General features: G+C 38.8%; 1 protein-coding gene across 8 annotated transcripts in view; it reads right to left on the reverse strand.

Annotated features, from left to right (window-relative positions):
- Macrod2 (mono-ADP ribosylhydrolase 2) overlaps window positions 1-26,835 on the reverse strand; it is a 1,889,233-nt gene that overhangs the window by 774,240 nt on the left and 1,088,158 nt on the right. For all 8 annotated transcript variants that reach the window (XM_085696807.2, XM_085696806.2, XM_085696803.2 and 5 more), the window contains exon 6: window positions 25,427-25,548. In XM_085696807.2, coding sequence (XP_085552933.2) covers window positions 25,427-25,548 — 122 coding nt within the window. The remainder of the gene's footprint in view (window positions 1-25,426; window positions 25,549-26,835) is intronic.

The following is a 26,835-nucleotide window of genomic DNA, read 5'->3' on the forward strand; positions in this document are numbered from 1 at the left end:
GAGCAAGTCTTGGGCCATGTTTAGACCACAGGCTATTATGTGGACAATGCCCCACTCAGACTATCAAACTCTTCTATTTAACATTTAAGGCAAACAATAGCCTCCTAAAGATGTGAAAGCAAATTTGAGTGAATATGTCATTTCACATGACAGGAAGGGGTTTTCCAATGTGATCCATTTAATGATCTTGAGAGTGGAAGATTATTCCAGATTACCCAAGGGCGACACACTCCTAAATCCTGAGGGAAAAATACAAAGTGGAGAGTCAGACTGAGGGAAGGCGATGCAGTGACGGAACTGGAACCTGGAGAGACAGTTCCAAGTCAGGGTGCAGGCTGCCCCAGAAACTGGGTACAGGCATGCTCTCACGGTGTCCTTAGCCCCATGGGATTTATCAAGACTTTAGGTCTAAGAAGTAATAAATACATGTGGGTAAACCATTACATTTGTGATAATCTCTCTTACAGTGAATGGTAACGAGTAGAGTTGGTATAGTATGAGGCCTCTTCAGATCAGGAGTGTGTGTGTGTGTGTGTGTGTGTGTGTGTGTGTGTGTGTGTGGCCCTATACTTTGTCACATTGGTTAAGGCAGAACTATCTTCTGAATTTCAGTCAGGTTAGTTCAAAGTTAGGTTTGGAAGTAGAGGCAAAGCACTAGAGGTTACAAACCAGCTTGTGAGGACCTGTGGTCCTACAGGAGTCTAAGCCACAAAGAAGTCCAGCTCTTCTACTCCCTCTTACTCCTCCACCACCCTGTCATGTGAGGTGACATGTATGGAACGTGAGAGTGAATGGCTTAGGACTTCCCTATGCCTTCAACCTTGAGTTTTCATTTCTCAGGTCCTCCCATACAATTCCAGGCATGACTGTTAAAATAAATGTGGTACCTCCACATTTGTAGCACCTTCGCATCTTTGCCTGGATATAGATAATAAGGAATACTCTAATGTATAGCGTGAATTATAGTTGTTTTTAATAAATAAAATGCAGAGTCAAATATTCGGGGATGAAAGCTGAAAGATCAGAGAAGCAGAGCAGCCAGTCACTAGTTCTTAGCTCTACGCAATCCTCAGATCGAGGGGACTACCCTGCCTCTAAAAGTCCTCTACTGTGCTCTGGTCTCATCCCACCTTACATTCCTCTGTCCACTCAGCCACCTCCATTCTTGTCTCCACTTCCCTAGTGTTGGGATTAAAGGCATGAGACTTCCAAGTACTGTAAATCAAAGGTGTGAGCCACTACCTCTTGGTTCTGTTTCTCTTTAAGACTGATTCAATCTCGTGTAGCCCAGGGTGGCCTTGAACTCACAGAGATCCTTCTGTCTCTCTATTCTGAGTGCTGGGATTAAAGATGTGTGCACCACTGCCTGGCCTCTATGGCTAACTACTGGTTTGCTCCACACTCTGATCCTCAGGCCAGCTTTATTTGTCAAAACACAAACAAAATATCACCAAAGCCTGGTTTTTCTGCTCAAGATTAAACCATAGGGTGAGGAAGGGATGACAGGCAAAATAATCATAATAGTACTTGTTCACATGGAGCCTAAAATCTATATAATATCAAACACCTCAGATGACTGACTTGCAAAAAAAAGAAAAAAAAAAACCAGACTGAGCAGGCAAAGTCAGCTAGGGCAACAAGATCTCATTTGCACACTCCTCATAAAACACTAGCTGATTACTTTGCCTTTCTACCATCTTTTTAATACAACTTCCTCAGCTTTGAACAGTGGGACTCATACCAGTGGCTTACCAACCTCAAACAGTAGCTTTCTAGAAACATCAATTAACTCTGTGATAGGAAGTCATATTTTTTTTAGCTCGTTACCTAAAACTATTACATTCTCTATGATGAAATTTTCAAAACTAAGAATCAACGTCTTCAAATTGAACAAAAACCAAGCAAAAAAAAAAAAAAAAGCAAAGCCATAGGTTGCTCTAGCACTGACTTCTTTTTGTTTTTCTTTAGAGTTAGACATTTGGAAAATAGGCAGAAAATAGGAATGGGGAAGAAATATTATTAAATATCATTGAGACCCAGGAGACTATGCATCAACCTGACTTTTCCAAACCTTCATAGCAAGAAGCCCTAATAAAGTCACAGGGTCATAATTCCTTTTATCTCTGAGTGTCACATAATGTGTTCTAAAGGACACTATTTGTTTCATGGGTTTGTAGTTGATCTTTTCCTGTCTGTCTCCACACTCTTAGCAGTGGAGCGATTTCTCCACTGTCAGAAACCAAAGGGTTCTGTGTTTATTCAGCCAGGGTTCACACTGGGGAGCATTGAAGGCTGAGGTGTTCTCACTGAGGAATGAGCAGACAGGGCATTACAATCCATCTACCTTCATCGCCTTCCAGCAAATGAAAGCTTGGCAGCTATTTAACAACAGGAAATTGGTTTTGAAGTGAAATATTTCAAGTGGCTAAGCAATAAAATTTTGCATGCTACATTCAATCCATTTCAGGTCAGCTGACCCTTAACTCCTTTTAATCAGAAACCTAAAATGGTTCCTACCTTCTTTCCAATTCAAAACTTCAAACTTTATCCTCCCTTGCCAACAAATCTTCTGGTCTCATGGTACAGACCGTCTGCCTATTAGATGTCAGTATTTCAGGATGGCTGTTGTATCTTAACAACACATAAAGTTTTCATAGACCAAAAATTCATCTAATCACTTTGCATTGCTTTCAGAAATATTTACCAAACATTGGAAATGTGTTAGGCAACATATTAAGCCAGAAATTCATTGAGCAAGACAATCTTGACCCTGTCCTCAATGACCTCCTGAATTGGGTTGAAAGAAGAAAATATTCAAAAATAGATACAAATGTCAAACTATCCTTCAAGCAGGAAAAGAGAGACTGGTAGTTACTCTGAAACCCAAAGGTAGAGTTAAACATAAGTGGTTAAAAAATATTCCTTTAGAGGAGATGGCATATGTAGAATAGCTGTGGAGGCCACAGACGTGGATCTGTTCAACCTTGACTAAAAGTCACAGAGTTCAGACCTGTTCTTGCTCCTCAAGATTATGTGACAGAATGTTTGACCTAAGATGTGGCTACAGGGTGCTTTGCCTAGACAAAAGGATATTTTAACCTAGGCTGTGGTTGCTTGATGTTTTGAGATGTGAGGAGGGAATTACTTTGCTCTTTGTATCAAGGAAGTCTTTTGCCTTCCCCCTCTTGGTTTGGATATATAAGAACTTTGAGTAATAAAGTTGGGGCGGATCGCAGTATTCACTGGATGTTCTCCCAACTCTATCTTCCGTATCTTGTCTACGTCTTTCCTCAATCCACACTCCCATCCTCCAGAACTGGAACTTATGAACCCAATGGGTCAGACCTGATATGAAGGTCCCAAGCAATTTGTAATACAATCTTGGCACACAATATTTAACACACTATCAAGAAAAAGTAAAGGCAGATTGTTCTTCCTTCTTGTTTGGTACACTCTCTTCAGTCCTTCATTTACTTTTGCCACCATCCATTGCTTTTGAAGATCTAAAACACTGTGGTTAGCAGATACGGCAGTTCATTATAGACTAAATTAATATCCCAATACAAACATGACCAAGTTCATATGAGTAGACGGGACTAATAGAGATTGCACTGAGAAGCCGATAATCTAGAAAAGCTGCTAGATTTCTGACTGCATGATGAGTTATCCTCACACTGATATACGGACTGTGGAATGTGAGTGGAAAATTCCAGCAGAGAGCTTGATGTTTAGTTCTAGCACTCAAGAAAAACATCTTAAGTTGAACTATGAATCATGATTGGAGAATGGGAACTATCACTGAAGCTCCAAACCCAGGAAATATTAAGATTAGACAAATATGTCTTAGAAAATTCATATTTTTATCCATGAAGAACAGAGAGCAAACAGGGAGAGTCCAGGGTAGGCTGAAATAAAAGATGTAACCGCAGTGCCAAGTGAAATCCAGGATGATGATTGGGAAGGAACTGAAGAGTGGGGAGTTGTTACAGAGGCTGCAAGGGAAGTGTCCTTGGATGGTCATGGGTGTCAGACACTGAAGTCAGCTCAGGTTATTTCAAGGAATCCAGGAGGAAAAATAGAAGATCACACCAGGTGAGCCACAGAGAACCACATGGCACGGTGCCTGGAGGAAGCATGGGAGGAAATGGCCTCGAATCCCGACTTCTCCTAGAGCCCCAGAACGAGTTTGAATCCTTCATTTCTTCACAGAAAGAAGGAAATGTATATGGTACCCAGAGGGTAAAATTTGAAGTCCATTCAACAGCCTGCAGTCTCTACTCTGAGTTCCAAATAGAGCAACGGTTTTAAATAAAAGGCCTATGGGAATACATGTGTTGCCAGGTGAGTATTCAGTAAAGGCAAAGATAAATGGTGATATACCAAATACAACTTCTGTTTTCAGCCCTTTGCAGTCTATGAGTGTAGGAGCTATGGAGGTCTTTGTACTCACAGATAAGCGCACATTAAAAAACACAGGGTTGTTTGCTTCTTCAAAGAAAAGGATATATAACCTACTGTCTACCCAGAAGGCTGGGAGTGGACAGGCTTAATACTCTAGTGACCTTTGTGCTATGTGGCCACGGACCCCACTCTATCGTCCTCCAGACAGCTATAGTAAGCTTGCCTCTCTCAGTCCATGTACAGAATCCAACTTTATGGAAGTGTCACATGTACTTTACAAGGGTAGAAGACTGAACTCCCATCTTCTACTATTTCAAGAAAAAATTCTTAGCTTCTCTAAGGATTGATTGGGTGACAGTTTCTCGTTTCTCTGTGACCGCCGTGATGAGCAGAGTAATGATTCCCGGGAGGCAAGAAGGTAGTTCATTTCAACACAATGAAGTAGCTAGCGTGCTTTAAACTTCACAAATCATTTACTTTAGAGTAATTTGGTGGAAACTTTCTTGGTGACAAATGACTCAATCCTTTATGCACAACAAAGCTCACACTAAACTAAATAAAGATTGGACGTGACTACATCAAAACTCATTGTAGAGTATATGCAACACCTTCCATAAAGATAGGTTCTACAGATTGACCAAGACACAGTTTTATCTACTCATCCTCTCATGGGCATGTGAGGAATCTCTTATAGGTATTTCTATAATAAATACTCTTCTAGGACCATTTTAAATAATGCTTCGCTGAACATTCATATATAAGTATTTGCTTATTTGTTTAGCACTTCTGGGTATGGAACCCAGGTCCTCTCCTCACACATCAGGCCAAGGGAACTACCACTAGAGACAACTTTGTTTGGTCATGTTTTTAATTCTCTTGCTTATATACCTAGGGTGAAGATTGTTGACTGATCAAGTAGAACTTTTTGAGGCACTCCAGATTGTTTCTATGAGTGGCCCCTGTAATGTATAAAGGCATAAAAAGTTTTCCACATTCTTACCAAAATTTATTATTCTTCATTGGTTTAAGAGACAATTTGTTAGACTTGTTTTAAAGATAAAGAGAAATGGTTCTGTACCACAATTAATCAGAAGAGTGAGTACTCAGACCCTAGCCTCCCTTAGGCCATTTTTCTCTTCTGCAATGCTACAGAGCAGTGGCTGTTAACATGTGGATCACAAAGCTCACAGGGGTAGCATGTCAACTATCCTCCATGTCAGATAGTTACATTATAATTTATAACAGAAAATTGCAGTTGTGAAATAGCAATGAAATAATTTTATGGCTGGGGGTCACCACAACATGAGAAACTCTATTAAAAGAAGGTGCAGCATTAGGAAGGTTGGGAACCACCGATATAGAGCCATGTTATAGGAAGGCATGGTACAGTGCCCTGAAAGGTCAAGTATGATAAGATCTCTTCAGGGAAGAGAAAAATGATGAAGACTTACATTGTACCCACATACACTCACTCACTCACTCACTCACTCACTCACTCACATAACACACTCATATACACATACACTCACATACACACATAATCACATACAAACACATATGCATCACACACTCATATACACATACACTCACATATACACATAATCACATACAAACACATATACACCACACACACACATACACACTTGCTCACATTCACATCTGCTATTTCACTCTCTCAATTACGCTGCTCAGCAGAATACCAATGTTCTACAGCGAAGCAACCAATAAGTTTAAGCTGAACTGACAGGCAGCCCTAACACTGAGGGATGACAAGTTGCACCAAAGCCGTGCACATTTGTAGCCTTTTGACTACTGTATGTAGCACAGGTGTAGCACGTGCCTCACTCACACTGAACAATCTCTCTTCCGGTCGTCAAATCACATCCAGGTTATTGTAGAATACGCTTTATCTGCAACCAGCTTACCCAGCTCTTCAAGCTGTTTCTTAATATGTTCCAAAAAACACCACTACACCTTTAAATGTGTTCATAGCACAAGTTCTCTGAAAAATACATATTTCAAACTTGGCATCATTTGATTATTATTTAAGCCAAATTAGTCAAAATTAGAAATACCATCGCACTAGGTTATATGAATAGAACAATAAAATCATCAGTGCCTGGCCCCCAAATTAGTTAGTTGGTGTTTTCTAACAGAACTAATGTAAATGCATTTTGAATGCCCTAATAGCATCTCTGTGCTTGTTGCAGGAAATATAATGAATATTTTTTTCATTTAAAGCAATAGAAAAGAATTGATGCAAGATGCCATAGTACCAAGATCTATAATCTAGAAGAAATCAACCATTAACCCCATGAGAAGACTGCTGAGATAGAATTTTGAGAAAGCCTTCCTTTTTCATTTGAATCAAAACAGTGTAATGAGGAAAATAAATGGAGGCATGAAATAAGCCTGGAATTGCATACTTCAGGTCTTCCTCCTCCCAGTCTCACACAAACACTGTCATGGGGAAGGGTTAGAATGTATGCTGGAATTATTTATATCCAGGTTAAGATGTTCTATTTCGATGATGATGTCACAGGTATACAATATTATGGAGGGTTATACAGAGCTGAAATCTGAAGTAACATAAATATTTATGGCATTCAAATGCATGCAGGCAATCCAGCAGGTTAATTAAAAATCTGGCAAATGTGTGTTCATTTGTATTTTTCCCTGACAAATTAGAATGTAAGTAATGCAGATGACGGGATGTTTGCAGAGTATGCCTTTACTGTTTTCTATCAAAAATAAAGGCAATTTTTATCGCTTGTAATTTTTTAAACATATAAGAGATTTGGGTGAATAAGATCTTCAATACACAAGGTAAGATAAGAATGTTAGAGCTTTAAGGAGATAAAAGTGGCGAATATTCTCTTCCCTTGGAACAGTGTGCATTTGAGTAAAGCTTAGTTCTCTAGCGATGTGCACATTGGTAAAAGCAAGAGGCAGATTCTACTTCCTTGCCCATGCAAACCAGCTGGAGCTGGGGATAAGGAGGCAAAGACACCAACTAAGGTTTCTTGTGTCTCCAGAATCAAGTGAGGCCACTGAAAGTCTTGCCTTGCCCCAAGTATAAAACCCTTACACATGAAATTGCCAGTCTCTGCATGGTGTCATCTTTCGAGGACAACTGTGTGACTACCTTTCTATTGCCCAATTTGCCCTTTCTGTATATGGTTACCATGAACAAGGTAATCAATGGACTGCAAATCACCATAAAATAGGGAAAAGGAAGCAGGACCTGCTCTGTGGCACTGGAGGAGAACTTGGCTCTGATTCTGACTGGCAAATCCCCATGAATATACAGGATTAGAGTGCTAACAAACAGAGTTCACCAAATAAGCAAGTTTTCATAAAATTGGAGGTAGAGAGTGCACAAAACAGTTCCTCTTCCTGAAAAGGCATAATCATAGGCTGTTAGTGCATTTATACAACCTTCATGCAGAGCCATTTCTTCGCTCTTGGCAATGGAGCGCTAAGTTCCATTTTAGCTCACACATTTGTGTGCAATTTACAACTCACTGTTAGGCTCCTGTAAATTAGACTATTAGGTAGATGGGCTCATAGTCACTTAAACAGCATAGTCGATATACAAGCAGTTAATGTCATTTCTATGAATCTTGAATGGTCATGTCCGAAAGCTGAACACTGTTTTATTCTGTCAGCATCATTTGTGCTCTTTGATCAAATGGGCATAGAATTAGATATCTACGTCACCAGCGACACAAAAATATCAATCATCTGTTGTCTCTGTGTCTGTGTCAAGCAGTTTGCTTTCTAATATACCATGTTAAAGAAAAAAGCATCATATAAAGAGAAAAGAGATCAGAATATGATTTGGCTTCCTTTCCTAGCTTCTCCTCTGAAGCATTGGTTTCATGTTAATTTACCTCTGCTATGTTTAGAGTCTCTAAAGATTATACCCTTGAAACTTGCTTTCTATAGCTGGGACCACTACATGCATTTAAATAGTATTGTGGGAAGTACTTCTGAGCCCATAAATATATATGTATATACTTATGTCATAATATATACATATGAACATACCACCATTGCAAATGAAAAATGAGTAATACTCTAATATTGATGCTTGTGGATGTTTTTGTTTGCATTAATAGATAAGACAAAACAAGTATATCAAATACATGTCTTATAGCTTCACTCATTTGCTGCCAACTAAGCTCTGCTTTGTCGAATAAAATAACAGTTTTCAGATGCTAGGGGGCAATTCCAGTTCCTTCTGATAGTTGTAACACTTTGTCTATGGAAATGACACAATTTTAAAAAGAATCTGTTTTCGTTAGTATAGTCACATATTTTTATGTCTAAATCATAACTAAAATAATAAGTCACACCATAAATTTTTCTACTTGCTGATCTCTATGATTTAAAGATTCTCACCATGGCATGCTTCACACTACCTATATGTCTCTGTAAAATAGACTTGGGAAGAGAGGGTCGGAAGCACATCACTATACAGTAATTGTTCCATGCGGGTACAATAGGCAAAATCCAAGAATAAATAACAGAAAAATATAGTAAAACAAATTAATCAGTTATATGTAGTATTTATTACCTTCACATTTAATACAAATGATTAAATCATTTTTTCAATTTAATGTAATTCAGGTTATGTGTAGTAAGAGGCTGCTCATTTGTTTCCCATCCACCCAGACTCCTGAAATAATCACAAAGAAACCGCATTATTTAAGTCACTGCTTGTCCCATTAACTTTAGCTTCTTATTGGCTAACTCTTACTCTTAACTGTGTAACCCATCTCCATTAATCTGTGTATCGCCATGTGGCAGTGGCTTACTGGCAAAGCTTCTGCATGTCTATCTCTGCAAGTGGCTCCATGACTTCTCCCTGACTCTGCCTCCTTTTTCCCAGCACTGAGTTTAGTTTTCCCTGCCTAGCTCTGTTCTACCCTATCAAGCCAAGCCGATTTCTGTATTCATTAACCGATAAAGGCAACACATATACAGAAGGACTTCCTACATCAGTTATGTTCTAACAATTAGCTTTCAAAATTCTTAGCCCAACTACATATAAGGTATAATTCATTATATATCTATATTGTTGGGTATGTTCCTCTGTATTTTATTCTGATAAATAACCAAACAAGGCATGGAACCAAATTAACACACGTTCAAGTATAGCTCTCAGAGTAAGAGTCCCTCCTGCAACAATACCCTTCAAAAAGGATCATTTGTATCAGGAAAGAAGATGCAGTCATCTTTAGCTTGTTACCCCTTTATTACTGTTTGTTTGGTTTTAAAGAAGCAAAGAACCAAAGAACATGCCTTATTGTGTGTGTTTTTTCCGAGAACCACTAATTTCTTTAAAATACTTTCAAAGGCATAAGGAGGGAAGCCTCAGATGGTAGCTTGCACATTGGGTTCTGTTTAAGAACCCATTTGTGCTACAGTGTGTTGTGCTGGACATTGTGATGTACTACCTAGATCCTGCATTAAGGATTGATTGATTTCTCGGAGACTAGGAATGCAGCCCTCAGTTATTAGCTACTATACAGTCTCACCTGAACTGAGAGAAGCTCCTTACCCACAGTTATACACATTCCTGAGTGCAGCCTACATCTAGTGACTTCAGTCCTGTGAGCCTTCTTGTTTTGTAGACCAAGGTCACAAAAGTGCTTCTGTATTGACCTCTTACATACTGAGATTTGTTGTAGAGTGACTGGGGGTCAACAACCCACATGTGTTTGGCAAAGCCAATATTGAATCATGAAACTGACAACTGAATACATTTAAAACAACACGTACAATCTTTGAGTTTCCAACTTTTCTATTTTCAGTAGTGTGGTGCAATTTATTATTCATTAGGAATACTTAAGATAATAAAAATATAATCTAAACAAATGAATTTTCTGTAGTGTCTTAAAATTCTTAAATACGCTTCCAAACATTTAATGAATATCAACATTTCACAGAGTCTCTCAAGAGAAAATTCTCTTAGTTCTTCTGTGACATAAATAAAACCAGAGGTATTACTCTAAAACTATAAACCAATTCATCTTGTGAAGATAGTTCAATAAATTGTTGGCAAAATGAGTCCAACAATAAATTAAAAGAGCTACATGGCAAAACTAAATGGGATTCATCTCATGAAGCAACACACGACTGAAATTACATTTGGAAAATAAAATAGTACAAGGGCCATACATTTTAAGATTTCTTTTCTATTTCTTCTGGACCTTAAAAATTTCAAAGTGAAGAGTATTGGTTAACAAATTGTTTTCAGGAATGTTCTTCCCTATTGAATTTGCCTAATCTAATCTGCTTTTCTTGTGTTTTGCCTTCCAAACCTTCCTTCCTCAATCTTTCAAGTGCTGGGATTACATGTGTATCCCACCAAGTTTAGCTTTAACTGATTGATTCTACCAATGATTGGATCAACGTTTTTGTTTGTTTTTGCAAGATTATGATAGTAAGGTGATACAAAATTCTTTCTAAACAATCTCAGCAAGGTGTTTATGCTGGGACATGAGTCATTCCAGTGATCCAAATCTTGATCATGTCAGGTCAGGTTTTGTCCTGGGTTTCTGAACTAAAAAGAGTTCTTTTCCCTTGTACACAATGCCTTCTTGAGGACAATAACAATTGTTTTCTTAATGGAAAAAGAAGCTGCAGCTCAGTTTCTTGCAAGAAACATAGAGCAGATGGAGAAAAGGCTCAGTTTTAAGCATTAGAAGATGGCACCTGTTCAATTTTTTTGCTACAGTTGACATTTTCACATGAGACCTTATCTTCCCACAAGCCAAAAATTACAAAAAGTTTAAAAATTACATTATTACCATTTTGTAAGACTGACATTTACTGGATCTATATCCATCATTTAATTTTTTTTATCTTCCCAAAGATTCAAGTAGATGATGAGATAATTCCTCCAAAATGCAATAACACTGGGAGTCATAGCATCTGGAAATACATGAAATCACTTAGGAATAATAAAAATTGTTGCCAGTATATTGTTAGATATACAGGGAAGATAACAACCTATGTATTTTGAACAGTGACTGGATTATAGCAGTGAGTCTACAGATACTTATTGAATAACGTACCTTTAGTTACGTGAGAACTATGTGTGAGAAAGTATGTGTGAGGTGACATGCTGTAGTGCATGTGTGTGTGTGTGTGTGTGTGTGTGTGTGTGTGTGTGTGTGTACAATCTTCAGGAACTAGCTATCTCCTTTTACTCTGGGTTGTGGTTATCAAACTCACGTGTCTTCACACATAGGCACTGATCACACCATCAGGACAAAAGTCAATAGCAATGGCCTCTCACTGACTAATAGTCATCTACTGATATTTGACATACTATCTTATACAAAAAGGTATATCTATTACATTATTTGAGTATATTGGAATCTTTCTCTGCAAGAGAAAAAGGGGGTGCCAGTGACAGTCATGTGAGAGGAGCACAGGTAGCAATTGAAGTTTGAAGTGTCAGTCCAGTAGGAGGTAAATCCCTAATGGGCAAATTTTCGGTAAGAAAGGCCCACTAAACCACAGACTCCAGAATGTCTTTTGCTTCTACTGAGCTTTTACATGCTTGTCGCTGCCATTTTTCTCTGGTATCTGGCATGGAGTGAATGGGTGTGGGGAGACTCCCACTGCCTCTAATGCAGCATGTTTAACTCGTGGAAATTTCCTGCTCTACTGGGCATTTTTACCTATGTATTATTATGAAGATGATTTCTTCTGAAGCTATTCTATCTAATTCATAATTAATAATGTTATTTTAAGTCGAGTTTTAATGATTAAAAAATACATACAAGGAACTGTCATACAGCTAGGGCTTATGTGTTTCATCTAAGGAGCTACATAGATTGCGGTTAAGTAACCAGGTTGGCTAACATTTTTTTAATCTTAATGTTGAAAGATACATTCACAGGTTTTGGTGTGCATAACAGCTAAAATATAGCCTTAAAATAACTTAATGTTAGATTATATGTTTTAATAATAGTTTTGAGAAGAAAAACCCTAGAACACAACTACTGTTCACAAGGACACATAGCTGAGATAAATACTCATTATCTTATAGCTGAGATAAATACTCATTATGTTAGGGTCAAAAATACAAAGCAGTCCAGTTGTTAGTAGATGACATACTTTCTCTAAGATTGGTTGGTAATCAAAGATGATGATTCATTACTTGTAGCCATTTTGCCCTCAGTCTCCTGTTATAAAAACTATTGATGAGTGGTACACACCCTAAAGGTTAAAGTAGAGTTGACTTGTTGTTTTTCATGTATAAAAGCTTAGGTTTGTGATTTCTTTAAGACTCCTTATAAATAATAAAGTGATTGGTTCTTTATTTGTAACTGCAAACTGAAGCCTGACAGCCCAAAAAAAAAATGAAAAAAAAGAAAAGAAAGAAAAAATAGCAGAGAAAAATACTCCTGGTTGCTCACAGTCTGTTAATCTGTAACAAGTTACTTAGATGTAAATGTATGTGGTTTCTTGGTATAACTTTGTTCTAATAATGAAAGGGAAATAAAAAAACAGGGTTTTACCTGTTTTCATTATAATCATTCACTTGAAAAATAGAATGTAACCACATTATGATTCCTATATTGCCTGAAAGGTTTTGCTGGGGTATATAGTCTGTAGAGGAACAATAAAGAAGGAGAATAGGGAAGAATAAAGAGAGAGTTAGAAGGAAAACATCAAGAATAAGAATAAATATAGAGTTAAAAATAAAACATCAAGAGAAACAGAAGAGACCCTTCTGGATAGAGATAAGAAAAGAGTATATATGCCATAGTATAGAGAATGCTGAAGAATAACAAAAGAAAACCATTAAGAGAGTGTGTGAGTGTCTCTTCCCCTTAACACCCTTAGATAAAAAAGTCACAGTACATTAACTCCATATATTTTCTTTTGAGCCCTGCACTGCTGGAGGCTGGTCCACCAGGCAGCAGAAAAGGGGTATCTATAAATCATGTTTTAAGTCTTATTTATAGTTTACCAAGCATTTCAGGGGAGATACATAGACATGTATGATTCAAGAGTATGTGAGAAGCAAAATTTAGTTAAAAATTTCTGATTTTTTATATGATAAAAGTGATTATGGTGTTTAATTTTAATTGTCAACTTTACTGGGTTGAGAAACCCCCAACGGCGTCTCTGAGGTAGTATTTACACAGGGAATCAAATCATAAGAGCTCCAGCTTAAGAATGGGCTAATCCCTTGATAGATCTGTAATAGGAAATTATCATTTTAAGTTAGGAAGAGGTAGGATGTAGGGTGTAGTCAGAAGCAAGTCTCTGGGAATTGCGTTGGAGGAGCAGGAGCCTATGCTATTTACTTCTTTAAGTACGTCCCTTTGTTCTGCCTTCTCCAGGTCGCTGCGATGGACAAGCACTCTGCTCGTGGATTGGTACCTCTGAAACCATGATAAATAAATAAATAAATAACTCATCCCTTTAACCTCTTTACAAGCGATGCAAAACTAACTAAAGAGAGGATGGCGTACAATGGTTTATCTCTATGCAGAGTGAGGCTTCCATCAAATCGCAGGCCTGGGTAATGCCTTCCATAGGATAGTCGTGATCACGCTCAGCCAGCGTCCTGATAGAGACAGACACTTCAGCCTCCTTTGATGTGATAGTACTCCAACAAAGACATTCACCAGTCCACTGAAGAACTGCTCACCAGCATCGCCTATCTCTGTGTCTCTATGAAAACGTATGTGTGGCTCTTCCAGGTCCTAACCATCCACTCTGCTCCCTTGCTCAGAACCATATCATAGGAAACAAGGCTGAGATGGCAGAGAGAGACATGGGGCGTGCAAATGGGTTGTAAGTATGAAAGGTGGTCTTTCTATTAATTTATCACCTAACCTACCCTCTTCCCTATCAGCTGCCTTTTTCTCCTTTGATTCAATAAAAAATACATGTGGCCTACTCTGTTTTAAAATTGATACTTTGGGAACCCCACACCATGTACCCCAATCCCACACATCTACCAGTCCCCTGAATCTCCCCCTCCGTCCTGCAACATCCTGCCAAAGGAAAGCACAAAAAGAATAAAAATATGATAAAAATAAACAAAAAAGGGAAAACACTTCTCCCCTCCATCGTTCCCACCTCTCCGTTGCTTCCATTGCTTCTTCATTCACCTTAGTGGCATTGGAAACTGTTGTATGTCATGCAGTATACCCTTCTGTGCAAACAGCCGCACATAGGAATGTTGATTGTGTAATTAGTTGTAGGTCAGGTTCAAGGTCTCTGCCTTTGGTCCACCCTGGATACCGGAGCCCCACCAGCACTCCTCAGATAGCCTGCTCTTGCCCTGGAGCCACAGAGAGCCTGCAGACATGCTTCCACAGGATCAGTTTTTTCGTAGATGGGGTAGGTGCTGTGGATGGGGTAGGTGCTGTGGTGTTCCCATTCCAAGCCCTAGATGGCAGCTGAGCCAGTCAGTTTGGGCCCCTGGGGTCACTACTCTCAGATGAGGGGTGAGCCAGCTCTCCAGAGGCCTGGTGAGGGGTGAGGCTGAGCTTTCCCAAGTGTGTGTAAGGGGGCAGCTCTCTCATTTGTGGCAGGTTGGCTTTCCAGTGACGGGTCACCAGGGACAGTTATCCCAAGGCAAGGGAAATTTAGGGTTATCTCTCCTGTGAGGAGACAGGTCATTTGGGTCAGTGAGGGGTTGGACCAGCTCAGTTGGACCCTCCTACTTCAACACATGGTTCAACACATGGCTTGTGTGGGCCCCTGTGGTTAGACAGGCAACAGACAACCACACAATCCCCAGCTGCCTCAAACCACAGACCAAGGTCTGGTCATTGGCTTTAGCATGGGGCCCGTTGTCACCATGGCCCTGGGCTGTACAGGCCTCTCAGATCTGAATGGGCCAAGCAGCAACATGCTTCCCAAGCTCCAGCCTGGGACCCTGTTGCAGCTCAGACTCTGGGCAATCTCAAGGACCCCTTGGCAACAGGAGACTCAGGGTTCAATACAAACCCTGGCTGTCACAGAGCCACAGACTCAGAAATGGCCCTGAGCCACAGCTCATCTGGGTATCAATATGGCCTTGGTGTCAGCACCGGAAGCCTGCTTCTTCTTTCATTCCACAAGTCTTTCTGTCATACAACAACTGGGAGAGTTTGCCTGATAGTATATTTGGAAAAAGAAAATCCCAGAACATCAACTCACAAGACATGGTGAAGGCAACACTAAAGAATTCTGTCTGTGTGGATTAAAATGAATTTTAACCATAATTATAAGTATCATACTACCTAACTTTAATCAGACACCAAAAGAAGCCAGAGTTTCACCTTTTCTATGTTTTATACTTATGTGTGTGTTTGCCTAGATATAAAACAAAGAAAGATAAGTTGTGGTTGAAACCAATCTGTAACAAATTACCCATTAGAAAATAAAACTCCCTTTGAAATGCCATTGAACTGTATATAAATAAGCTGAGAGAGAAAAAGAGAGAGAGAGAGAGAGAGAGAGAGAGAGAGAGAGAGAGAGAGAGAGAGAGAGAGAGAAACACTTTCTTGACAAGGAAAGATTTACGTTTATTTAAAATTTTTATTGGTTTTGTTTGTTTTGCTACCTTAGTCTCCCAGTTCAACAGTTTACAAATGGCTTAAAATCCATACATTGAAATTGCTCTGCTCCCCAAATAAATCTGAACATTTGTGAGGGAAAAAAATGTACAATTTAAAGCCATTGCTTTTGCTGTAAACTATTAACCCTGGAGATATATGCCAGAATGGCTCTGTTGTTCGAACATAATGTCAGGCTTGGGACTCTGCAGTGTGTGTTTGGAATTGACTGTTTCCTTGTGATACAGTGATCTAATAACTGCTGTTCATATTGGGAGAAAATAAAGCTCTCAAGACAAAAGCTTGCATTTGCAAACCTGTTTACTGTGTCTGTACACATTTCATGGGAATATATTCTCTTTAACAGTGTGCTGGGTCAATGTTTTGTTTGGAAGACATGGTCACAGAAACCACTAGTGATTTCCTATAACCTTTCTCTACCTTGATAAAAGAACCAAAAACAATTACGTTGACAAATCCAACCAAATTGAGAAGTTTTGTACTTTTTTTTATTTTTCTAAATACTGCTTTCTTGACCTTTGTTTGGAAACAAATACTATACAATATACGAATGACTAAAAATATATTTTTATAAGTATAGGTAGGATGAAACAGATTCAGATATTCTCACATAAAGAGTTGATTGTAACTCATTGTGGAATTTATCGCAATGTAAGGCAGTGTACAAAGTATTGAAATATGAAACAATATGAGACAAAAGACTAAAAGAAGTTACAACCTAGAAGGATTCCTATAAGAATTAAATGAAGATAACCTATTGTTCTTGTCAATGTTTATTGCCAATTGAACACAGTTTAAAGTTACCTAGAAGAAGGAACTGAGAACTTGCCAAGCTTAGACTGACTGGTTGCCATGGTTGTGAGAGGTTTTCTTGATTGATGATTGATGTGGGAAGGCCTAGCCCACTGTGGGTAGTATAATCCCTAGGCAGGCAGCAATGGGCTATATAAAAAAGCTAGCCAAGCATTAGCAGTGAGCAGTACTTCTTCATAGTTTCTACTTCAGTTCCTACTTGGACTTCCCTCAATGACAGTTTATGTCCTAGTTTTATAAATCAAGCAAACTCTTTACTCTTCTACATTGCCTTGAGTCACGGTCTTTATAGTAGCGACAGAAAAGAAACTAGATAACCTATAAATCAAATAGCTTGCCTCCAATTGTACCTTCTAGCGAAAGAAAGACGTATACAAACTTGGATGGCTAATTCTTTTGCACTTTGCATTATGAACCAGTGTCTAGTGCAGAGATATTTTTAAAAAAATCAAGCAAAGTGACACAATATTGTGATACTGTCTCTGCGCCACCAGTTACCATGTGCAGATTTACAAGGTCATGTATTCTCTAGGTTATATAGCCACTAACTGCCACCCACACTTCCCACACCTATATTACACCATGCTTCAGCTGAAGAGGAAGAGAACTTAGTCATCTCAAATCAAGAATAAAAATCTTTGAGTAAACTGTCTTTAGGTTTAGCATATTAAATAGTTTTGTCCTACCCCTGGCAAAGCTTAACTAAAACTAATAGTTCACAATTTTACCAGAATCACCTCTCACTTATTATAGAAAAACATTGTGTTAATCCCATTTGTTATGCTGAAATTGTATTTACAAATATTAAATTACTGTGCATCAGGCAGAAGGATTCAATATCCCAACACACCTGCCCTGAACTCGCTTGTCCAGTGCAAGCCAGCGGCAGTGGTTGTCCAACACAGTTGCATGATAATGGTGCCCATTCCTCTTAGTTACCTTCTTTCCTTTTCTTGTTCCACTCCTCCTCTGCCAGCCCTTCTTGTTGTGGCCTCCACAATAAAGTGTTTGCACACAAATGGTTGCCTTAGGATTGGCTTCCAGAACAAATTCAAACTGAGAAAGCATACAATTTTAAAGGATCAATTCAACATTGATGGGTTATGTAAATCATAAACACAACATGAAAGAGGTATTAAAGGAAATGGAATATCATGAAGCTATGTTTTCTGCATGTAAAGGCTCACATATGACTATAATAGGACATGTAAGAATGCCTTCAAGGGTCTGCTTCCTCACAGGATCACTGAGAGAAACAGCTGTAAACCAGACTCCAATGTGCGCATTGCCCTGCCAATGATTGACACAGGTGGCCTGCACATTAGGGAGGTAATTTTATTTTTCTGGCAATTGTGAAAAGTTAAGCAAGCTATGGTTGAGCCTCAACTTAATTTCCATAGTAACTCACTATGTATTGATAGGGGTAAGGGCTTCTGTTTTGATGTATCTCGCTGTTTATATTTTTACTTATGTGATGTGATATCTTGGCTGTCACCTTAATAGGACTTAGAAATGCCATGGAAACAAATCCCTGGGCATGTCTGTGAGAAATTTTCTAGGTTAAGTTAACTGAGGGAAGACAAGTATTGGAAATAGGGCAGTATCCTTCCGTGAGCTCGGATCTTGGACTGGATATGACTACCTACGTGTCCTGTTGTCATGATTTCTCTATCACAATGAACTCTACCCTCAAACTGTCAGACAAAACTGACCTTTCCTTCCTCAGCTTGTTCTTGTCATTTATTTTGTCACAGCAACATTTAAACTATAGACAACTATTAGCAAAACATCAAAGAATTGCATGGAGTAAGTCCCGGAATCTAATACACGTGGCCAGTTCACATATGACACCTTTAAACCTGCCCACAAAAGCTAGTGATACCCTCCAGTTGGCATTGTAGAGAACTGTCCCCACAAATGACTTTGTAGAAAGCAGTACTACTCTAATGAGACCCACAGTGGTTTTTTGACAAAAAAAAAAAAAAAAAGAATCCCAGAAGAAACAAAAAGCAAAGAAACCAGCCAAATACAGTACAAAGTACCTTAGTCACAGGTTTGGGACAGTCTTAGTTTCAACCCCACTTGCAGTTTTGTCCTGGAGTAATGCTGTAGGAAGTCTTACAGCCAGTGGTTACCCGCCCACTGGGGTGTGGCCTCTTATACTATGTAAACCGATGTAGAGCATGAGTCTGCTCTCTTTCTGGTTGCTGGATTCTGTTTCTGTTCTCCGTTCAAGCAGAAGATTGTGATTTGCGAGTTTACCCCTAAATAACCCCTAAATAAATAACCATCTATTTCTCAATTCTGAGCTAGCATGGGATTTCTGTTAAGCGTCCTTCCACAGAGTATGATGTTGGGGGTATTTCCTTTTTGTTCCTTCAGAGCATCTGTAACAAGTTAGCAGCTAATTTTTCCTTTCCTTGATTGTTTTTTGGGAATTTCATCTGTGAGTACTGCATTCACACCATTCACTCCCCCCCTCACACCTTCTAATTCAAGACTGGTTTAAGAACTGGTTGAAATGCAAAGACTTGGGTGAAGTAGGAGTTCAGAAATATTAACTATTCATATTTTTCTATATTCCATCACTAAATGACCGATTGGCTCCCAGTAATAAAAATAATCATTCATGGATGGCCAACAGTAGAAAAAATGTGAAGAACATGAAAATATGGGATTGGCTGGATCATTATCTGTTTTAAGGATTATGTATATATTTCCATCATTGTATGTTCATACTCTTCCTGACCCCCTCGCCCATGCTGGTGCACCTGCCTTCCAAACAATAACAACTCAATGAGTTTATTATCACAAACTGCCTCTTTCCCCTACAACAAATGAAGGGAGCCCATAAAAGGCATGAGTAGGAAAGACAGAGAAAGAGAGAGTCTTTATTTAACTTTATTTCTCCACTTTGGTTAACTCAAAGAAACTCAGGCAACTAGCTAGAAAACTTGAAACACGAATGAGATGAGATGACATACAGCCATACAGCACCACACTATTATGAACTATAAAATGAGGCTCAAATGTAAAACTTATTTTGTTCTTATTATGTATTAATTGTGTCATTGGTCACATTGCTATGAGAAACCCACCAAGAAAGGCAGGAGACTGTATCATTCTTTATAAATGAGACAGTGGAGAAACTAACCGAGAGGCCGCCTCAAAAGAAAGTAGGAAGAAAGATCAAACGCATGGCTCTACAAAACGGGTTCTTTGAGATGAAGAGCTGGCCAGGAAATGGTGACATCAGTTAGGCAGAGGAGCAGAGGTAATGAATTAAGGGACCAGCTTCTTAAGATTGCAAAAGTCTTCTTCAAGAAGGGCCTGCATTGATTGATGTGGCCTGTAATAGAAACTCAGATAATGAAATAAAACCAACATTTAAGAATTTCTGGCTGAGAACTCATTGCCATGGCAACCCTCTCAGAAGGGAACTTGTCTAAGAAAATAAGATTCACTTGACTACGCCTTAAAATGAAAACCTACACTAGAGTGAGACCAACGCAGAATTCCAAAATCACTTATTACTGCCATGGCTAAAGGTAGCACCGAAGGCGCAGGGCTGCCTTCTTTCTCATTAAAAGCTGTTACTCCTCAAGATCTATGACTCATGACGGGAACATTATCTAGTTTTGAGAGATCTCTATTGGCACTGGGTGGCTTTTAACAGTAAAAATATATCGTAATTTCCCCACCTAATACATTATCTAGAATAACACTCCTGAAAATTACAGTAATATCCACCATTATAATAAACACCCCTTTTGTAGTCTGCCCATAATCACATAAACCCACTAAACCATATATCAAATATTAACATTACTCCCTAGGAAAACAATCTGAGCACAAGTAAAATCTGGTTTACATTATGATTACCATCAACTTTCTAAAAGAGCTTCTATTTTTTACTACGAGTTGTCGCTCAACAGATAACGGAGGCACTACACTTTCTCCTCAGAAGAGGCCTTGTGAGTCCTTAGTATCAGTGGCAGATGAAAAGCTTTGCCTTTATTTGATGCTGAGAGGGGAAACTATTGAGATGCTTTCAACACAGCAAAACTTAGGCCCCTATGAATAAAGCTGATGGTAAGAGTATGCTACAGAAGACTTTAGGATGATATTGAAATAGCAGGCAAGAAAAACTTAGAAAACCCACCGCTTACCTCTGGGCTCCAAGGAAATTGACAAAGGCAACCTGGTACGTAAGTCAGTATTTACTCCACTTCTGATCTTAGCATGTGGAGATAGCAGGTACATCTGTCTTCTTATTTACTAGCCCTTGTCCAGTTTGAATGCTTCCTCCCTTTCTTCACCACCAATCTTCACTCCACTCACCTCTGACATTTCACCAAGATACCAATACACTATGAAAACTGTAGACACCAAAATGGAGCCCTGTGTGTCTACTCTGACAAAGAATGAATGAAGTCACTGGGGTTCTGCAGTGAGGATCCTGTAGAAACAATTTAGCAGACAGCTCTGCTTAACTATGAACTGCCACCACCTTGTCATTAATTATTTTGGGCAAAGATTATTGTCTCCTAATTATGTTATTCTATCCTGCTTATTTTGCTCTTAAAAGTATCTACACGTCTCAACATCCTTGAATATGCCCACTGCTTACTGGGCACATTCTGTTCCTAAAGAAGCAGAATTTTACTTGCCTTTGTCCTTCAAAAAGTTTTATTGAAAATAAAAAATAAAAGTCTAAATCCTTCATGGTCCTTCTTAATCATTATATCTGCTCCCGATGTCCCATTATTTTAAAATCGGATTTATCCTCATTAATCTTACCTATGTTAGAATCAATGATCTCAAATGTGCTAAGAAATCAATTTTCATGTATTTGAATTTTGACGAAAACAAGTGCAAATTTTGGAAAATATTTTTAAAAAACTGCCTTTGGACTTAAGTTGGAAGAAATAGATATTGGACAAATTAGGTCTAGGGTGTCTGAATGACTGGCCAGATTGAAATCTTCATCATCCAGTCAGGAACATAAGCAGGGCGTGGAGACACACAACTATAAGCCATCTCAGGACTCTGGAGGCAGAGGCCGACAAATCTTACAGTTTGAGGCCAACCTGGCCTACAGAGCAAGTGCCAGGACAGTCATGGCTATGCGGAGAAACCCTGTCTCAAAACAAAACAAAGTAAAAAAGCAACGAAAAATCAGGAAAATAATGACTACAAGCTGAAATTCCATGGTATTTATGAGGTTATATTAGGTAAACATTCACAGACAGAACATACATGTCAGGTCAACTATAGATTTATTATGCTTCTTACTTTTAGTATATAAAGCACAGATGGGCTATGCAGTTATTAGAAGCCCTCTCGAAGAACATACAAAGGAGAGGAAAGAATGCTATTGGTTGTTTTTACTCTTTTCCCTTTGGTCTTTGGCCATTTGACTCTTTTTGGGGGAGTATGGGGGCTGCCACTCAGCTCCCAAATAAATCACACACAGAGGCTTATTATTTCTTATAAATACCAGGCCTTAGCTTGATTTGTTTCTGCCAGCTTTTCTTATCTTCAATTTACCCATCTGCCTTTTGCCTCTGGGATTTTTCCTTTCTCTTACTTCTGTAAACCTTACTTTCACTCTGACTCCATGACTGACTGTGTGGCAGGGTGGCTGGCCTCTAGTGTCATCCTCTCCTTGTTCTCTGGCTCTTCTTCTTTCCAGATTTCTCCTATCTATTCTCTCTGCCTGCCAGCCCTGCCTATCCTTCCTCCTGCCTTGCTATTGGCCATTCAGTTTTGTCCTTAGACCATCAGGTGTTTTAGACAAGCAAAGAATCATGTATTCACAGAGTTAGACAAAGGTAGCATAAACAAAAGCAACGCATCTTAAAAGATATTCCTCAACAAAAGAATTACAAGTTTCTGAACGAAAATAAAGTATGTCTTTATAGTGAGAATTTCATCCATAATATATTCAATGACCTAAATCGCTCCCTGACTTCTAGAAGCTGATCTGGTGCTCTTAACATCGTCCTCCGTTTTCTTTGGATTGTCTCTATCTCAAACAATTGTAGGGCAAGCTAAACTCATCTTTCCTGTGCTCAGCAGTCTGTTGGAGAGATTCCCTCCAACTTGTCTTGCAGTTCTCTCTTTTTCCCAGTTTCAGCTGCTCAGTCATTTTATCGCCATCTAATTTATCCTGCCAAAATAAGCAGTCATTTGATACCAAGACACTGGGAGACCAAATACCTGCAGATCTCAAGAGTATATAGCCACAGACAGGTGATATAATTCTCTAGCATCCGTTTCCAGGCGTAAGGAACTGTTGAGTTGCTAGTTACCTCATCCCTGTAAAACTCATGACGCTGTTAGAGCGATCAATCAGTGGTTTTAGGGATTAAAAGAAACTTCCTTTTCCATAAATAAACATGCTCAAGTTGAGTTTAATTTCCATTTTAACCATTATGTTTCTTCTAATAACAGTATTGACTCACATGGTGTATTAAATTTACAATGTCCAGTACTATAGAGCACACGACCTTCCACGTTCACCTGCCTAGGAATCTTCCATTTCCCTGAAAATGATCACAATTTGATGCCTTTGGTGTCAGAACACATTTAATGGTCGCCAAGAACACGATTTACCATATGAAGTAAACAGCCCCAGTTTTTCTCTCAGAAAGAAGAGAAAGGAGGAAGGGAGGGAGGTAACAAGGGAGAGAGAGAAAGTGGAAGGAAGGTTACATTAAAGAAGAGAGAACGAAAAATATAAGAGTAAGTACCTTTCAGCACCCCCAGTTAACCATTTAAGTACATGGTCATTAATTTAGCTGACCATTTTCTCCAGATTCAACAGATATTTCCCATCTTTATTTTTATTAACCACATTCATATAAATTCAGTTCAGCAATGTCTGCTAATTTTACTCAAAAGATGTATTAATACTTCAAAGCCATCTTCAAAAATATGAAGGTGGATCTAACTCCAATCTCAAAATGACCAGACCAGAGCATTGTTAGAGCATTTCTAAAGATTGGATAATAGCTAGCTAGTTTAATATGCAATTCGTAGTGTTTTTCTTACACATGCTGACTTAAGGTGATCACACCTTTTACTTTCTGTGCTAAAATGATGAATGCTACTTCTGAGTAGCTGAAACGGTGTCTTCTTCTTGTTCTTATTGTTTCCTTTTAAAAAACATTATCATTAGAAATACCGATAAATTTACTAGCACGTTCTTTTCAGATATTAAAATCTATATATTCCAAGATGTACTCTTGGAATCTTATATGAATATACATTTTGCAGGTTTTGCAGTCCGTTGCATATAAAATCAACTATTCATATTGACAGTTCTTTTATTATTCTCAAGGACACATTTATTTTGCTATTCCTATGGAGATCAAGTAAACTACCGATTTCAGACATTTTTCTACTCTTTGAATTTCAGCTTCCTCTTCTGCGAATAGAGTCTTGAACTAGTGGGAACAACTCAGTGGCTAACGTGCTGGTTGTGAAAGCACAGAGACGTGATTTCAGATCCCCAGCGGTCATCCTTATGGAAAGCTGAGTAGCCATGTGGCTCTGAGTCCTATGAACACCACCTGTACACTTGACACAGCCTAGAGTCACCTAAGGAGGGAGTCTCAGTCGAGGCGTTCTCAGATCGGACTGGGTCATGGGCATGTCTGTGGGGCACTGTCTTCATTGCTATTGAAATAGGAGAGGAAGGCAGCCATCTGAACTCAGCACCACTCCCTGTGCTGGGGCTGTATACAATAAGATAGCTGGCTGAGCACAAACCTGTGAGTGAACTAGCAAGCAGCGTCCTCTATGGCTTCTGCTTCAGTTCCTGCCCTGACTTCCCTTATTGATGCATTTGTGGGTTGAAAAAATGTCTTTCTCCAACAATGGAGTGTGGCTTTCCAAGTGTGTGGAACACGAGTGCTCTCCTTGCTAACTGCGCAGCTACCACCTGTGTGAATTTGCAAGCCAATGCTGAGATCTAGTCAGCCTGCTAAGACTTCAGAAAGTTTCTTGCCTTTCCCATCCTACACCTTCAGCTAGGTTGTAATCTCTGAGGCATTAAAAACCTCAGTTATTCTAGCCAAATTAACTTATTCTGGGGCAAATGAACTTACTCTTGGGTATTTACAAGGTAAAACGCTCACAGTTTTATTTTCCTGGTGTAATTGAGATGTAATAAAGTCAGGGAATGCTAGGGGAAAAAAGGGCAGACAGACAAAGACCTCCAAAGCCAACTTTCCTTCAGAACACTGTTAATAAGATAGATTAGATGCACGTTTTCTGAATTATCTGTTTAACTCGATACAATTTATAAGGGTGCGACGTTCTTAGCTACAGGTCATTAGGTTATAGGGAGTAATATGAGTCTGAAAGAAAAACAGTGTTCAGGAAAAGCATAGGGAGTAAGTGTCTGAAAGTGAATTGAATCTGAAGATGCCTATGAAGCTATGCATGTACGATCACACAGGCAAAGGTTAAACGGCGCTAACCATGTGCACATACTGCCAATGGAAAAGCAATGTACAATATTATGATAAACTCAGCATGGACTGGTTTCTTTGCATAACGGCTGAGAAGGAATGCAAAACAAAGAACTCTGAAGTACTTACAACTGATCGGAGATTATTTTCTTTCACCAGCTTCAAGGATGATTGATAGCAATTTGCAAGGTCTTCCTTGTGGGAACCATTAATGTGGCCTCTGGCTATTGGCCCTACAGTATGGATGACGTCTGCAAATGCAAAAGAAATGAGAACAGGATCAGTGAAGCTCTGTTTACTTTTTACACAACTTGTGCTTTATTTATTTTAGATATTAGTGTTGGAGCCTGGAGACAGCGAAGGTAAGAAATATTGATGACATAAACGCTCCATTGCAAAAGATTCCAGGGGCCATACCCTCACCAAGTAGGCTACCGTCCCAGGAAGGTGACAGGACAGAAAAGCATTTCAGTACCATTGAACTATTTCATGGGTATTGGTCAGGTCCAAGTGTGACGGATCACTGTATAAGATGTATACAACTGGCACCCTGGCAGAAGACAAATCCTTGGTGGGACATAAACCAAGAAATAATTGCCTGAAAAATGAGCATCTCAATTGACAGGGGAAGGGAGAGTCAATGCCAGACACAATTCTCCTTGTAAATAAGACATTATATGATATTAAGAGGATCTTTAAAATATCACCAAGAGGATTTTTATCACAATCATGATCCTAAAACGAAAAGCTTCAAACTAGTACTAAAAGTTTTAAATTGTTCAGTCTCTATGACCATGAGCAATACAAGAAATAATAAATAACATGTACATGTGCTAACTGAGGCTTCATACCTTATTTTTATCACTAAAACTCTCACAGAGTAATCTGTTCCTTTCAACCTCCATGTAAGTAAAAACATAAAAGTAGACAGTTTTTACTTTGGCATGTAAACCTCAGGCACTCTGTTATTTTTTTTCCATTTTACATACGCAAGAATGCTTGTGAGACGTGCTAGGAGTGAACCAGAGCCTTGCTGTGCACATCAGGCACACATGCTACCGCTTGATTGACAGTTCCAGGTCTCACATTTTTAAATCTTTCCTTAAATTCAGAAGCATTACAAAATAAGATTTCCTCATTTCAAAGTAAAAAAAAAAAAGATTAGAAGGAATGAAAATTTGAGCCAAATTACTTAAAATACTTTGTACCTTTTGCTTCCTAGTTTTATATGTTAATTGAATAATTATGACATTTCACTGACATAAGTTACAAGAACTAATCAAGTTTGATCAAAGAGATAAATTTTGGCCTGTATTAGCAGACTATTATAATGAAATGAAACTATTTACTTTGGCTAATCAGTACCACTTAGTTTTAACAAGGACAAGAATAAGAAAGCTTTGTAAAAACAGGAACATGGCACAATTAAAATTGTATGTAAAATTTGAATTGAGACCCATAAACCACTATTGGGGGGAACTTCGCTGGACTCCTGATAAATACTGAGACTATTATATGATATTTGAGACAGGCCCTCT

The sequence above is a fragment of the Myodes glareolus genome, chromosome 10, assembly GCF_982192425.1.
Source record: "Myodes glareolus chromosome 10, mMyoGla1.1, whole genome shotgun sequence".
Classification (NCBI taxonomy): Eukaryota; Metazoa; Chordata; class Mammalia; order Rodentia; family Cricetidae; genus Myodes; species Myodes glareolus.